Source organism: Conger conger, chromosome 5 (assembly GCF_963514075.1).
Source record: "Conger conger chromosome 5, fConCon1.1, whole genome shotgun sequence".
In the NCBI taxonomy this organism is placed as follows: domain Eukaryota; kingdom Metazoa; phylum Chordata; class Actinopteri; order Anguilliformes; family Congridae; genus Conger; species Conger conger.
Genome location: NC_083764.1, coordinates 14,514,374 through 14,528,853, shown reverse-complemented (window position 1 = coordinate 14,528,853; position 14,480 = coordinate 14,514,374). Strand labels below are relative to the sequence as shown.

At 41.2% G+C, this 14,480-nt stretch overlaps 2 protein-coding genes across 2 annotated transcripts; both read right to left on the bottom strand.

Moving 5' to 3' along the window:
• Positions 1-4,081: 4,081 nt before the first annotated feature.
• On the bottom strand, positions 4,082-5,104 carry LOC133128238 (trace amine-associated receptor 1-like). Its single transcript, XM_061241616.1, has one exon. The coding sequence runs from the start codon at positions 5,102-5,104 to the stop codon at positions 4,082-4,084; it is 1,023 nt and encodes a 340-aa protein (XP_061097600.1).
• Positions 5,105-6,777: 1,673 nt separating this feature from the next.
• LOC133128239 (trace amine-associated receptor 1-like) lies at positions 6,778-7,800 on the bottom strand. Its single transcript, XM_061241617.1, has one exon. It carries the CDS (start codon positions 7,798-7,800, stop codon positions 6,778-6,780), a length of 1,023 nt encoding a protein of 340 aa, XP_061097601.1.
• Positions 7,801-14,480: the final 6,680 nt, after the last annotated feature.

Sequence of the window (14,480 nt, the reverse complement as noted above, 5' to 3'; positions counted from 1 at the left end):
GAGTACACATTGTTACAGGCAATGCTGTTAATAGAACGGGCTTGCTTCTGTGCAACATGGAAGATTTTCTGATATATGACCAGCATAATGAACCCAGGGATGAAAAAAGAGAGAATGGAAGATATTGAACTTGACGCCTGAGTCTGGAACAGAATGCAGCCTCCTACACAAGCAACATTATTATAATAAAAATCGTCAGTGCCCAAAATGTTCAGTTGCAGAAATACCATCCTTGCTCTTTGGGCAAGATCTATTCACAGACGTGTAACAAAATTCTGAATGTTCAATCATTCCAGGTTGGCTGAAATTCATTGTATTATGTTGTCAGGTATAATGGTTCAAACTCGTACACCTGTTGTTAGAACAAAGTAGCATAAGAAAAACATTTACATTTACCTTCAATAAATACTCTGAAGTAAATTATGTCTTTCTGAAGACTTGAGACTTCTGGCAGATGTCCTGTGGCAATGTGTAGCATGAGTGAAGATGATTCTGTTATATACAATTTGATCACAGTCCCAGGGAGTTTAAACAGAGCCTTGTTAGCCAGTACAATTATGGGTGTATCTATGTTTTATGCACATGTGAATATTCATTCTGCTTTGTGAACACAGCAATATTCTTAAACTGGCTGTCACCTGAATGTGACACATAATACCTTGTTGAAAAGGGTAGGAAACCCCGTACAAGAAGATCGCCACGTTTTAACCCTCTGGGGTCGGAGGGAAAAATCAACTTTATATACGGTGATTCCAAAGTGTTTCATATCTTTGTTTTCAGCACAGACTCAGCTACAATAATATGTAGTACAACAGTATGTAGTTCAGATTCATATGTTGATTGTAAATTGCTCTAGAATCACACAAATTGTAGTCATCTTGCAGGTTTATTATGTCACAGTTTGTATTATCTTACAAATATGAACGGAAAAATAATTTGGGACGTTGACCCAAAAGGGGGCAGCATAGATCAGGTTAAGACTGCAGGCCAGATTAAATTCATGGAGGGCCATGGGCCGTAGTTTGCCCATGCCTGGTCTATTTAACCCTTGAACCTGACAAACCCGGTGTCAGCTGCTTGACTAACCTCACTCAGTTGAGTCGAATGTGACTGCATCAAACATGTTTTTCTGTGATGCTGAACCTTAAGTCTTTTACGCTTTTAAGTGTTGAGAAAAATAATCTTGCACATTGCCATAGATGGTAATGCATGTACTCAGCATGGTTATCAATGCCTTCCTAAAGTAACTGGTGTGCAACAACGAATTTAGCTATCTGTATTTGATAAAGCTATGATCTGCTTCAGTTGTAGGCTGTGTGACAAGAATGCTGCATAGCCTACAGGAATTTGGCTATGCCGGCAAAATGCATAAATACTGTCGCGAAATGGCCAACTGCAATAGCTAGGTGACCACCAACAAGCAAAATTCAGATGTCAGAAATATTTAATTCCTGCTTTTTTGCAGACTAACACAGCGCGGGTCACATACATTGAAAAATAAATACAGGAGATAATCTTCCAGGCACTGTTCATGAAACAAGATTGCTGAGTTCCCTGCACTGGCTAAACTCAATCTTGCTTCATTTTCTTGGAAATTATCTATGCTGCTTTTCACTCAACTTCCTTTGACCACTCCTCCATGCAGAACTTTTCAGAATCATTATCCCTGTTTACATGGAGCCTTTTATTCCATGTTTACTTAGATTAACACGCTGATTGGAATAAAAATGCCTCATGTAACCACTCAATCGGAACAAATTATCATATTCCACTTTGTATTGCCAATAGTTTATCTACAATAATTGGTGGTGTACCAATCATTTTAGCACCTGTGGTTGAAAAAAATGTAATTACCAAATAAAAACATTGAAACATGAGAGTAAATGTATTGAAATATAAGTATATCGTTTTTTCTGTATGTTTGAACATAAAACATAGATCATTATGCATTATTATTTGCAGTAATTGTTTCTAAATTTTTATTAAGGGTGTCAATAATTCTGAGCCCATTGTACATGGTTGTTAAGATGTTAATAGTGTAGAAGTAACATTCCCTCGAAGCTCATGATGGCATTAGAAATGGCCTTACACTGTACAGTAAATGGCAATATTTTGTTTTGGGGCAACATTGGCTCAGGAGGTGAGAGCAGTTGGAGGTTTTGCCGGTTCCATCCCGCCCTGGGTGTGTTGAAGTGTCGCTGAGCAACCCCCGAATGCTCCAGATGAGCTGGTTGGCACCTTGCATGACAGCCAATCGCTGTTGGTGTGTGTGGAGTGCTTTAGATCAGGGCTGCCCAAACCTGTTTCTGGAGATCTACCGTCCTGTAGGTTTAATTTGGCACACCTGATACTACTACTAATACCAACTAAGTAGCTCAATGAGATCTGTAACTGTTGAGTGAGGTGTGCTTTGTTAGGGTTCGAGTGAAACCCTACAGGACGGTAGATCTCCAGGAACAGGGTTGGGCAGCCCTGCTTTAGATAAAGGCACTATATAAATGCAGACATTTAGCATTTGTGCAGACCCAATATTTTTTTCTCATGTATACCCAATTATTTTACATGACAATTAATATTATTAATTGAAAAGATTGAGGAAAATTGGGCTTCAGCAAGGGGAATTCCACAAGGAGTGCCAATCCAAAAAGTTATTATAGTACTCAATTATCAACAAAAAAGAGAATAAATAAAATGTAAAAAAATACAATAATAAAATATCAGACTATCACTACTTCACTTCACCATTTACTGTAGTTTGGCACCTTGACTATGTCTGCATGCTTGTTTGCTTGTTGAAGTTAAAGTCAGAGTCAAAGCAGGAGCTTTTCATTCTGTGGACAATTTTGTTATTAAGGAATGCGCTTGAAATATGTTGCCAAAAACTGCTTGTGAGAATGAAAAATAAATATGAAAAACATAAACTAAAACAAACTTTTGTTTGCCAAAAAATCTACCCAATCAGGTATTGTTGTCCCATTGGCCATCCATCTGACGGAACCCACCTACAGCTCTGTATATATTGTATTATAATGGACGTCTTAATGAATGCACCTTTGTTAAGTTAGGAGCGTGTGATGAACACTTGTAGGAACCCTTTGCATAAAAAAAGTAAGAGAAATTTGTGATGAAAATACGAATTATGTTCTTGCACAAGGCCCATTACCTTGTTGTGGGGTAATGCACTCCACAAGTTTGGAGGCATTTGGCATTGAACTTGAGCAGATAAGATGCTTATAGCAGCATTCTAGCAGAATTTAGAATGAATTCTGCTGCTGCTATAAGCAGTTACATGATCAATGAAGGCAAGTGAGCCAGCACCTGTGGCAAACAAACATTCCCTAACTATAACACCCCCACCACCATGTTTCACAGATGAGGGTGCTTGGGTTCTTGGGATGTTCCTTTTAGCCTCCACACTGCTCTTGCCATCACTCTGATACAAGACCTTTTCAGGAACTTTGTAGGCTATTTTATGTATTACTTTTTGCCGAATGTAACCTGGCCATCCTGTATTTGCAGCAAGCTTGGACAGCAGTCACTCGTGCCATGCCTCGTTCCTGAAGAGTCTTTCTGATCTGTCTGAAAACTTACTACATTTTAGTAACACTATTAACTTCTGCTCTACTTTGAGGTTTTAAAACTCCACAGGGGAGCATCACTGAAATCTAAAAAATGGCTTCAATGAAGGAAGACACTTGTAGCATTTATATTCATTTAGTTTATTTTAATAATTTAGGTATAAATAAAGTGCAACAAATTAAAAATAATGTCTGAAAAAATGAAGTTGTTTTGCAAATGAATACTGAGAGTCACGAACAGCTAAGTGATAAATAAAATTTGGAATCAAAAACTCTGTGACCACAGCTTATATGCAGAACAAATAATAATCTATGAAGCAAATTGTAAGCAGTATACCCTGCTGTCTTAAAATCAATCCAAAATTGCTGAATTGTGCATTGCTGTAAATCAGAAAATAATCATATATTTTATAACAAATCAACTATATTGACCCAGGAAACCAACTTCTGCATCATTGGGAATTATTATCTTTTCATAAGCATAGTATCAAATCAGGAGCTTTTCAGTCTATGGACAATTTTATACTTGAGGAATGCGCTTGAAATATATTGCCAAAAATGATCATTTTGAAGGCTTTCCTAAACCAACTGTAAAAAAAAGAATAAACAAAAGGATTAAACGTTGAATTACAATAGCAAATCCAAATAAGCATTTCAAATATTGCTGGTGGAACGGAATAATTAATAATTGGATCAATTATGTTACACAGAAAATAGGGTGTCCAGCATGACAGGAAAACCCCCATAACAATGGCCAGAGTCTTTGTAGCCTTTCGCTCCATTTTGCTGTTTTCAAATTGCACATTGTTACAGGCAATGCTGTGAATAGAACGGGCTTGCTTCTGTGCAACATGGAAGATTTTCTGATATATGACCAGCATAATTAACCCAGGGATGAAAAAAGAGAGAATGGAAGTTGCTGAACTTGATGCCTGTGTCTGAAACAACACACAGCCTCCTACACAAGCAACATTATTATAATTAAAATCTTCAGTGCCCAAAATGTTCGGTTGCAGAAATACCATCCCAAATCCTACACAGGCAGAAACACTCCAGATGACAATTATCATGATCACTATGGTATAAGTGGTGATCTTGGCCTGGTAGTGGAGGGGCTGGCAAACAGCATAATATCGATCAATGGAAATGAAAGAAAGATTTACTATTGATGCGGAACACAGCATGATATCAGTACTTGAATGGATTTTACAGACCACATCTCCCAAATACCAGCATGTCTCAATTGTGCGCACCATGCTAGGAGGCATGATGACTGTTGCCAGAAGAAAGTCAGTCACTGCCAGAGAGAGGATGAGGTAGTTGGTTGGAGTCTGCAGCTGTTTGAAGTGAGCAATGGAAATGATGACAATGAGGTTTCCACACATGGTTAGAACAATGATGGTGATGAAGAAAATATACAGTGTAATCCGTATCGCTGTTGGGTAGGTGCTCTTTGGGCAAGATCTATTCACAGACGTGTAACAAAAGTCTGAATGTTCAATCATTCCAGGTTGGCTGAAATTCATTATATCATGTTGTCAGGTATAATGGTTCAAACTGGTACACCTGTTGTTAGAACAAAGTAGCATAAGAAAAAGATTTACATTTACCTTCAATAAATACTCTCTGAAGTAAATTATGTCTTTCTGAACACTTGAGACTTCTGACAGATGTCCTGTGGCAATGTGTAGCATCAGTGGAGATGATTCTGTTATATACAATTTGATCAGTCCCAGGGAGCTTAACCAGAGCCTTGTTAGCCAATAAAATTATGGGTTTATCTATGTTTTATGCACATCTGAATATTCATTCTGCGATGTGAACACAGCAATATTCTTAAACTGCCTGTCACCTGAATGTGACACATAATACCTTGTTGGAAAGGGTAGGAAACCGCGTACAAGAACATCGCCACGTTTTAACCCTCTGGGGTCAGAGGGAAAAATGAGAAAAACTGGTGACTGTGCCATGCTCTGACATTTGTATCATTTTAATCAACTTTATATACAGCGATTCCAAAGTGTTTCATATCTTTGTTTACAGCACAGACTCAGCTACTATAATATGGCAACAGTATGTAGGTCCGAATCATATGTTGATTGTAAATTGCTCTAGAAACAGACAAATTGTTGTCATCTTGCAGTTTTATTATATCACAGTTTGTATTATCTTACAAATATGAACGGAAAAATCATTTGGGACGTTGACCCAAAAGGAGGCAGCGTAGATAAGGTTAAGATTGCGGGCCAGATTAAATTCATGGAGGGCCAAGGGCTGTAGTTTGCCCGTGCCTGGTCTATTTAACCCTTGAATCTGACAAACTGCTTGACTAACCTCACTCAGTTGAGTCTAATGCGACTGCATCAAATATGTTTTTCTGTGATGCTGAACCTTAAGTCTTTTACGCTTTTAAGTGTTGAGAAAAATAATCTTGCACATTGCCATAGATGGTAATGCATGTACTCAGCATGATTATCAGTGCCTTCCTAAAGTAACTGGTGTGCAACGACAAACTTAACTATCTGTACTTGATAAACTACGATCTGCTTCAGTTCTAGGCTGTGCAACAAGAATGCTGCATATCCTACAGGAATTTGGCGATGCCGGCAAAACACATAAATACTGTAGCGAAATGGCCAACTGCAATAGCTAGGTGACCACCAACAAGCAAAATTCAGATGTCAGAAATATTTAATTCCTGCTTTCTTGCAGACTAATACAGCGTGGGCCACATACACTGAAAAATAAATCCAGCAGATAATCTTCCAGGCACTGTTCACAAAACAAGATTCCTGAGTTCCCTGGATAACTGTACTGGCTAAACTCAATCCTGCTTCATTTTCTTGGAAATTATCTATGCTGCTTTTCACTCAACTTTTACTCGAATTTTAGGACCTGTGGTTGAAAAAAATTAAATTACTAAATAAAAACATTGAAACATGAGAGTAAATGTATAGAAATAAAAGTATATAGTTTTCCTACATGTTTAAACATAAAATATTGATTATTATCCATGTTGTTTATTATATGCAGCAATTTTTTCTCCATCTTTGTTAAGGGTGTCAAAATGAATGTCAGGCCTTAAGTAATGGTCCCACAGCCAATGAATTTGGAGGTGCTGACACTTCATCATTGGAGGGAGACAACATGTTTACCATTTGCTTGTTGAAGTCGAAGTCAGAGTCAAAGCAGGAGCTTTTCATTCTGTGGACAATTTTGTTATTGAGGAATGCGCTTGAAATATGTTGCCACAAATGATCAATGCGAAGGCTTTCCTAAACCAACTATAAAAGAAAGCATAGATAAAAGGATTCAATGTTGAATTTAAATAGTAAATCCAGACAAGCATTTCAAATATAGCAGGTGGAATGGAATAATTAATGATTGGATCGATTATGTTCCACACAAAAAAGGGTGTCCAGCATGACAGAAATACCCCCATAACAATGGCCAGGGTCTTTGTAGCCTTTCGCTCCATTTTGCTGTTTTCAGATTGCACATTGTTACAGGCAATGCTGTGAATAGAACGGGCTTGCTTCTGTGCAACATGGAAGATTTTCTGATATATGACCAGCATAATGAACCCAGGGATGTAAAATGAGAAAAGCGAAGATATTGAACTTGAAGCCGGAGTCTGGAACAGAATGCAGCCTCCTACACAAACAACATTGTTATAATACAAATCGTCAATGCCCAAAATGTTCAGTTCCAGAAATACCATCCCAAACCCAACACAGGCAGAAACACTCCAGCTGACCATTATCATGATCACTATGGTATAAGTGGTGATCTTGGCCTGGTAGTGGAGGGGCTGGCAAACAGCATAATATCGATCAATGGAAATGAAAGAAAGATGTAAAATGGATGCGGTACAAAGCATGATATCATTACTTAAATGTATTTTACAGACCACCTCTCCAAAATACCAGCATGTTTCAATTGTGAGCACCATGTTAGGAGGCATGTTGACTACTGCCAGGAGGAAGTCAGTCACTGCCAGAGAGAGGATGAGGTAGTTGGTTGGAGTGTGCAGCTGTTTGAAATGAGTGATGGAAATTATAACAAGGAGGTTTCCACACATGGTTAGAACAATGATGGTGATGAATAAAATATACAGTGTAATCCGTATCACAGTTGGGTAGGTGCTCTTCAGGCATGATCTATTCACAGACTCATAACAGAAGTCTGAATGTGCAATCATTCCAGGTGGACTGAAATTCATTATATTATGTTGTCAGGTATAATGGTTCACAACTGGTACACCTGTTGGAAGAACACAGTAGCATAAGAAAACCATTTACTTTACCAACCAGTCACTGCAGGAACATGATATATGCATCACACTTAACATGAACTGAATATCACTATTCTTTGTCATTTGTTTTATAGGATTACAATTCTCTCTCACTAGTCGGATTTGGTGTAAAAACGAAAATAAATTAAATTAATTCCTTTGAATGTAGATAATACCTTCAATTGTCACTGAAGTAAATTATGTCTGTCTTTCTCAAGACAAGAATTTCTGACAGAAGTCCTGTGGCAATGTGTAGCATCAGTGGAGATGGCTCTGTTATATGCGATTTGCATAGTCTCCCAGAACTTTACTATAGTCTCCCAGAAGGTTACTCACTGAAGGTGCTGTTATCCCCAAGCACTGACAGCAGCCAATGGATTTTCCCTACTGTTTTTGCCACTCAAACCTCTGATTGCCCAAAGGGGCTGTCACCCTTTCCACTTTCCAGAGTAGCATCTGTTCATCTCGATAGTTTTGCTGAAATATATTTTCTAAATTTGGTGTGGAGCAGGCAAGCGCACTGTATGAGACTTGAGACTTGAGTGGTGGTGAGGGGTCGTGGTGGAGTGTGCAATTTCATTAAAGCACTTAGCAGCTTCTAAATCCATTAATGGATGTCATTTCAATGACATGAACTACACCATGTAGGATCAGGAGAGTCTGTTATTTTGGCACAAATGTGCTTTTTATTTGAAACCCTTAATGGCAGAGCTTCCTAAAACATAGGAGGCTTTGCCGTTCTTTCCCTTGGAAAGTTTTGTCACATAAATCCCTTTGTCACATAAATCGACCTGAACTCGCCTGACCCGAGAATTTTCTTTTCAGGTACCCGTGGGTTTCGGGTCGACCCCCGAATCACTACTAGCTACATTACCTAAGCAGTGGTTTAGACATTTTCTGCAATAGACATGCAGCTAGACTATGTAAATCTCCAAAACATCATTGCAAATAAAAGCGACAATGAATCGATGCGTTTGTGAGGATACCTGCTTATGCAACATCATTTTGAAAGCAACACGCAAATGCATGAACAAGCCGCTTACTTAGCCAAACACTGCTTACCTAGCCAAAAAAAACATCCTAATACACGAGTAAATATCACAGGTAAAGGCAACAATTTAGGTTTACAGGGAGGTAGGGAGGGACAGGGAGAGCTGCAGTCTGTGCTTGAAGATGGCAAGAGATTCTGCTGCTCTGACCTCCATGGGGAGTTTGTTCCACCACCATGGAGCCAGAACAGACAGTAGTTGTGAGCAGGAGGTGGAAGTTTGGAGAAGGGGAGGCGCCAGGCAGCCTGTGGTGGCCGAACAAAGAGGTCTGGCAGGCGTGTAGGGTCTGATGATTTTTTGGAGGTAAGCTGGGGCTGACCCCTTAACTGCTTGGAAGGCTAGCACCAATGTTTTGAATTTGACGTGAGCCATGACAGGCAGTCAGTGGAGGGAAGTAAGCAGGGGGGTGACATGCAACTGTTTGGGAAGGTTGAAGACCAGACGAGCTGCTGCATTCTGGATAAGTTGGAGCAGGTCTAATGGCGGATGCTGGGAGGACAGCCAAGAGAGTTGCAGTAGTCCAGGCAGGATTAAACCATCGCTTAGACCAGGAGCTGTGTTGAGTAGGGGGTGAGAAATGGGCGGATTCTCCGGATGTTGTATAGGAAGAACCTGCATGACCAGGTCACCGCCGCAATGTTCTCAGAGAGAGACTGTCTGCTGTCCATCACCACACCGAGGTTCCTTGCACAGGGTGATGGCGTCAGGGAAGTATCCCCGAGGGAAATGGAGAGATCCATATGGGGAGAGGTAATAGCAGGAATGAATATCATTTCAGTCTTACCTGGGTTGAGTTTTAGATGGTGGGAATGAGATGAAGAGTTGAGTATTGTCCGCATAGCAGTGGTAGGATAGACCATGAGCAGTGATAACAGGGCCAAGGGAACGAGTGTAAAGAGAGAAAAGAAGGCGGCCTAGGACTGAGCCCTGGGAACTCCTGTGGCAAGGGCCCGAGGTGTTGATACTGTACCAGCCCAGGCAGCCTGGAAGGAGTGACCAGAGAAGTAGGACTCAATCCAGTTCAGGGCTGTGCTGTTCAGATCCCTGTTGCTGACAGGGAGGAAAGGAGGATGGAGTGATCCACAGTGTCAAAGAATGAGGACAGGGCGGTCTCCGTCGAGTAGCCAGGTCTGAAGCCAGACTGATGGGGGTCTAGCGAGTTGTTCTTAGAAAAGAAATAAGAAAGTTGATTAGAAGCAGCTCATTCGATTGTTTTAGATAAAAAAGGAAGAAGAGATAGTGGTAGTTCTGAATGATGGAGGGATCCAAGGTGGGCTTTTTCAGCAGCGGGGTGATGTGGGCCCTCTTGGAGGATGATGGTGTAGGGACCACATTTCCCACAATCCCACAGGACAAGACGTCCACCCCACATGACGTCTAGCTCGGTTCAGCCAATCCCGTAATGGAAGGAGCAATACATTTTCCCCGTATAAGAGCAAGGCATGCTCTCGGGATTGCCCCTCCTTCTCACCTTCTTTTTCGATGCTCTTTTCTTCACCTCATCTGCTCCAATACTCGGACAGAGGCTGAATTCTCTACAGCGCACCACCAGGCTTACGGACACACCAAGTTTACCTCGCGGTAACTTAGTGGCCAATACGAGTGGAAACTGGTGTACTCGGAACGCTACCTCTGCAAAGCACCGCAAACTTTTCCACCCGGAAAAAGGACCCGAACACCATCGCGGCTTCTACAAGGACCACACGTCTTTTGGATCCAGCAATGGCCTCCACTGGCTTCCTATTGCCGCACGCATCCGATTCAAGGCCCTAGTGTTGGCATTTCAGGCTGCTAAGGGGACTGCCCCACCTTACATACAATCCCTGATCACTCCCTCCTCCCCAGCTAGACCACTCCGGTCTGCCAGCTCTGGTCGCCTTATGATTCCCTCTCTACGTGCACCTGGTGGTCGAGCTGCACGTTCACGTCTGTTTTCCGTTCTGGTTCCTCAGTGGTGGAATGACTTGCCTACCACTGTCAGGACAGCAGAATCCCTCCCCCTATTTCGACGCAGACTCAAAACACACCTTTTCAAACTCTACCTTAGTCCTCCCTCCTGATTTCCCCCACCCCCCCCCCCTTTCTGATACCCCTATCCTTGTCTAACCCCCCCCCCCCCCCAAAAAAAAAAAATTGCACTTATGATGACGACTATATGTTTAGAACAGCATTCCCTGTGTATTTTCCTAGTTCTGGATGTGATGCTTTGACTTGTGGTAGAACCTATGCACTTGTAAGTCGCTTTGGATTAAAAGCGTCTGCCAAATGACAAAAATGTAAATGTAAAAAATGCAATGCGTATAGACTCAGTAAGACAACAAACATTCAGACATAGCCAGTGTTTAGTTTAATCTTAACTAATATTGTGAATCTGTATTTTTTCCATTGTCTTTGTGTTACCGTTGAATGCATTCTGTTAGCCGTATATGTACGTGAATTGATTTGCCATCTTTCGCGCATATATAGAGTAAACTGCGCAAGTCACTCTTCTCACAACTAACACTAATACTCTTTAACACACCCAGAACTCTAGCTTACCCAAGCTAGCTACTCCCACTTTGTCCAAGGAAAACGCACGCTTGCCCGCATGCACACACACACACACACACACATCATACTACCCTACCCTACTAACTTACCCTACTTGTACTGTCTGTTGTTTTGCAGCTTCAATATATCCGATGACTCCAAACCAAGTTTACTTATTACTCAACTTTACTTTATTGTAACTACTTTATTACCATTCACATGTCTCTCATCCGGCAGCCATATCACCACTGACATTAAGTTTACATCACACTCCAGTCAACCAATCACAAGAGGGAATAATACAACCTTCCTAGAAACTCAATAATCAAACAGTATACCATATCCTCATTGGCTCTTAACACAAATACACCACACTACTAACTTCCCATTAGTTCATCTGTTCTGCGTTTGTTTAATAAATATCTTTTATTAAACCCGGTGTCTGTTTTGGCGTCACATAGACATGAGAGCCCAGTTAAAGCAGTCTTTCAAAGAACTTCCAACCTTCAGGCTATCGGTATGTTTAATCATTGATTAAACAGGTTGTAGGGTGGTGGGAGAGCAGAAGTTGAGAAACATCCATGTGTAAGGGGAGAGAATGTGGAAAAGGAAGGGATGAGTCTAGAGAGGGGGCGCATAGAGAGGTGGGTGGTGGTTGCAAAGGATCTGCGGATGTCTGTGATCTTCTCATCAAAAAAATCTGCAAAGTCATCAGCAGCGAAGGAGGACTGAGGTGGAGAAGGCGGCATGCTGAGGAGAATGAAAAAAATAGAGAACAATTTCCGGGGGTTTGAAGTGGAGTTGTGAATTTGTGTTTGGGAATACTCACTGAGCCATTTAGAAAACAGAAACAAAAACATTTTTTGATTCAGGAATTTATTGAAATCACCACACAAACTACATACAATGAAGATGCCATTCACAAACACCTCAAAGTTTTGCATGCCATTTTTCAAAACAGTTCCTGTTTAGCTGTAAGCACAGGGGGACATCACACTCTTTTGAGTGTTCAGTTTTTTCCCCAATGTCCATCTTGCAGAGCATGCATGTCTCGCAAAAATGCACAAACAACAAATTCTATCCCCCTTACAAAACTTATCTCCTCCAGGGTCATGTTTCTGGTTCCGTCTCTGCAATGATGTCAATCATATTTGGTTACTGCTGTGTGTAATAGGCTCTGCATTGGCAAGCTAGCGATGCTTTTGTGAATATGTAGTGCTTCATATGTAATATCTCGATTATTTATATACATTGAACCACAATATAGGCTACATCTAGCGAGATAGATAGAAAGATCCCTAGCTAGGAGCTGCGGTGGCGCAACAGGCTAAGACGCAGCAGACTTGCGGTTGCAGTTTGCTGCAGTTGCACACCGGGGACCGGGGTTCAATTCTCGGTCCTGCCAAAAGCCAAGTTTGGCTGGCTCACGTGGGGCAGCAATAATTGGCTCGCTGCTCCAGAGGGAGGGACTTGGCAGGGTTATTAGATCGTCGCACAATAAGCCCCTCAGGCGCCTCGGAATCACGGCAATGGGCACGAGACGAGACGGCTTGAAGAAGGCGTGTCGCTCTCATTCGGGCCGCCGAGGGACGGGGTACGGGCGGTACATCTAATACGACTACCTCCAATTGAATCAGACGAGGTACAATTGGCTACCAAATTGGGAGAAAAAGGGAAAAATCGGGGAAAAATTTAAAAAGAAAAGAAAGATCCCTAGCTAGCTAGGAATGAAAAACAGCTTTGGCTTATCTTTCTAGTTAGTGAGCAATCTATCCGTCTGGCTGTCTCACTAGCTAGATATTTCTTTTTTGAGAGCTAACTTAAATATATCTACCTATGTCATGCTTATCTACTTCTCTACATATATTTATTGCCGAATGGTTTGCTATCTGTTTCACTAACTAGCTAGCGTTACTGATATTAGTCCACTGAGAGATGAGCACTAGCTATCTCTATCGCTATCTTAAACTGTCGGGAAATTGGCAATTTATATATGTTTCGCTAACTTACACTAGCCAGTTGATGCTACCATACGCATCAGGGGAATGTATCTTATAGATCGCATCATAGCAACCAACAGATAAAGCTTGGCAACCACACTGTCCACTTGACGCTAACTCATGACGTTAACTTACGCATGAGGGGAACATAACCAGAAACCGGAAATGTGACCCCGGAGGGGATAAGTTTTGTAAGGGGGATAGAATTTGTTGTGACAGTACCAAGCACAAGGTAGTTGCACACCACATTCCTTCAGGCTCACACACCCTCGAGAGCGATTGACAGTCCGGATTACTCAGTTTGCCAGCTTCGTATGTGTCCAGGATTTTTACAGGACTGAGGTGGCAACCCTAGTTGCAATACAGCACAATGACACAATTTATATCATATCTAATGGAGTGTTTTGTCACAATGGATGAAGCACTTCCTTTCAGATACTGCTATAAACTGTGTAATTCCCAGTAAGGATTGTGTAAGATTGGTGAAAGCTCAGGAGAACGTACACACTACCTGGAACCACGAATAAAGAGCTGAAACTTGTCTTACACCCTCGAAGTTTGTGATTTAACGTTGGTGCGCGCTTGTTCGGCCTTACTATTAGAGGGGATTCCATGTAGATGGGAAAAGCAGGGCACAATTCACTAATTTAAAGAAGTAAATTTAGTGAAACCTCCGGTGAGTAAAAAGGGATTTTCAGAGGATTCCTCATTACAAGAGCTGTCTGTGGCAGTGTTCGTGATTTTAACGCTGGTGTATAAAACTTGCTCTACCCCTGATGTGTGTATGAGAAATTATCCGTTGTCAGTATCGCGATTGTTGTTTAACGTTTAATGTATAACTGTTTCGTACTTGTGTCTGGTATACCGTTTTGTTAAAAGTAGCTTATGCATTTTTTTGGCATTAACTTGTGTTGTTTAGTTTCAGAGTCCTAATTAATACAAAGGAGTGCTAACATTAAGTCGTGCCAATTGTGCATCCTAGCTTAAAAAATGGTCATCTGGGGTGTCTCGGTGGCGCAGCCTGTAGAGC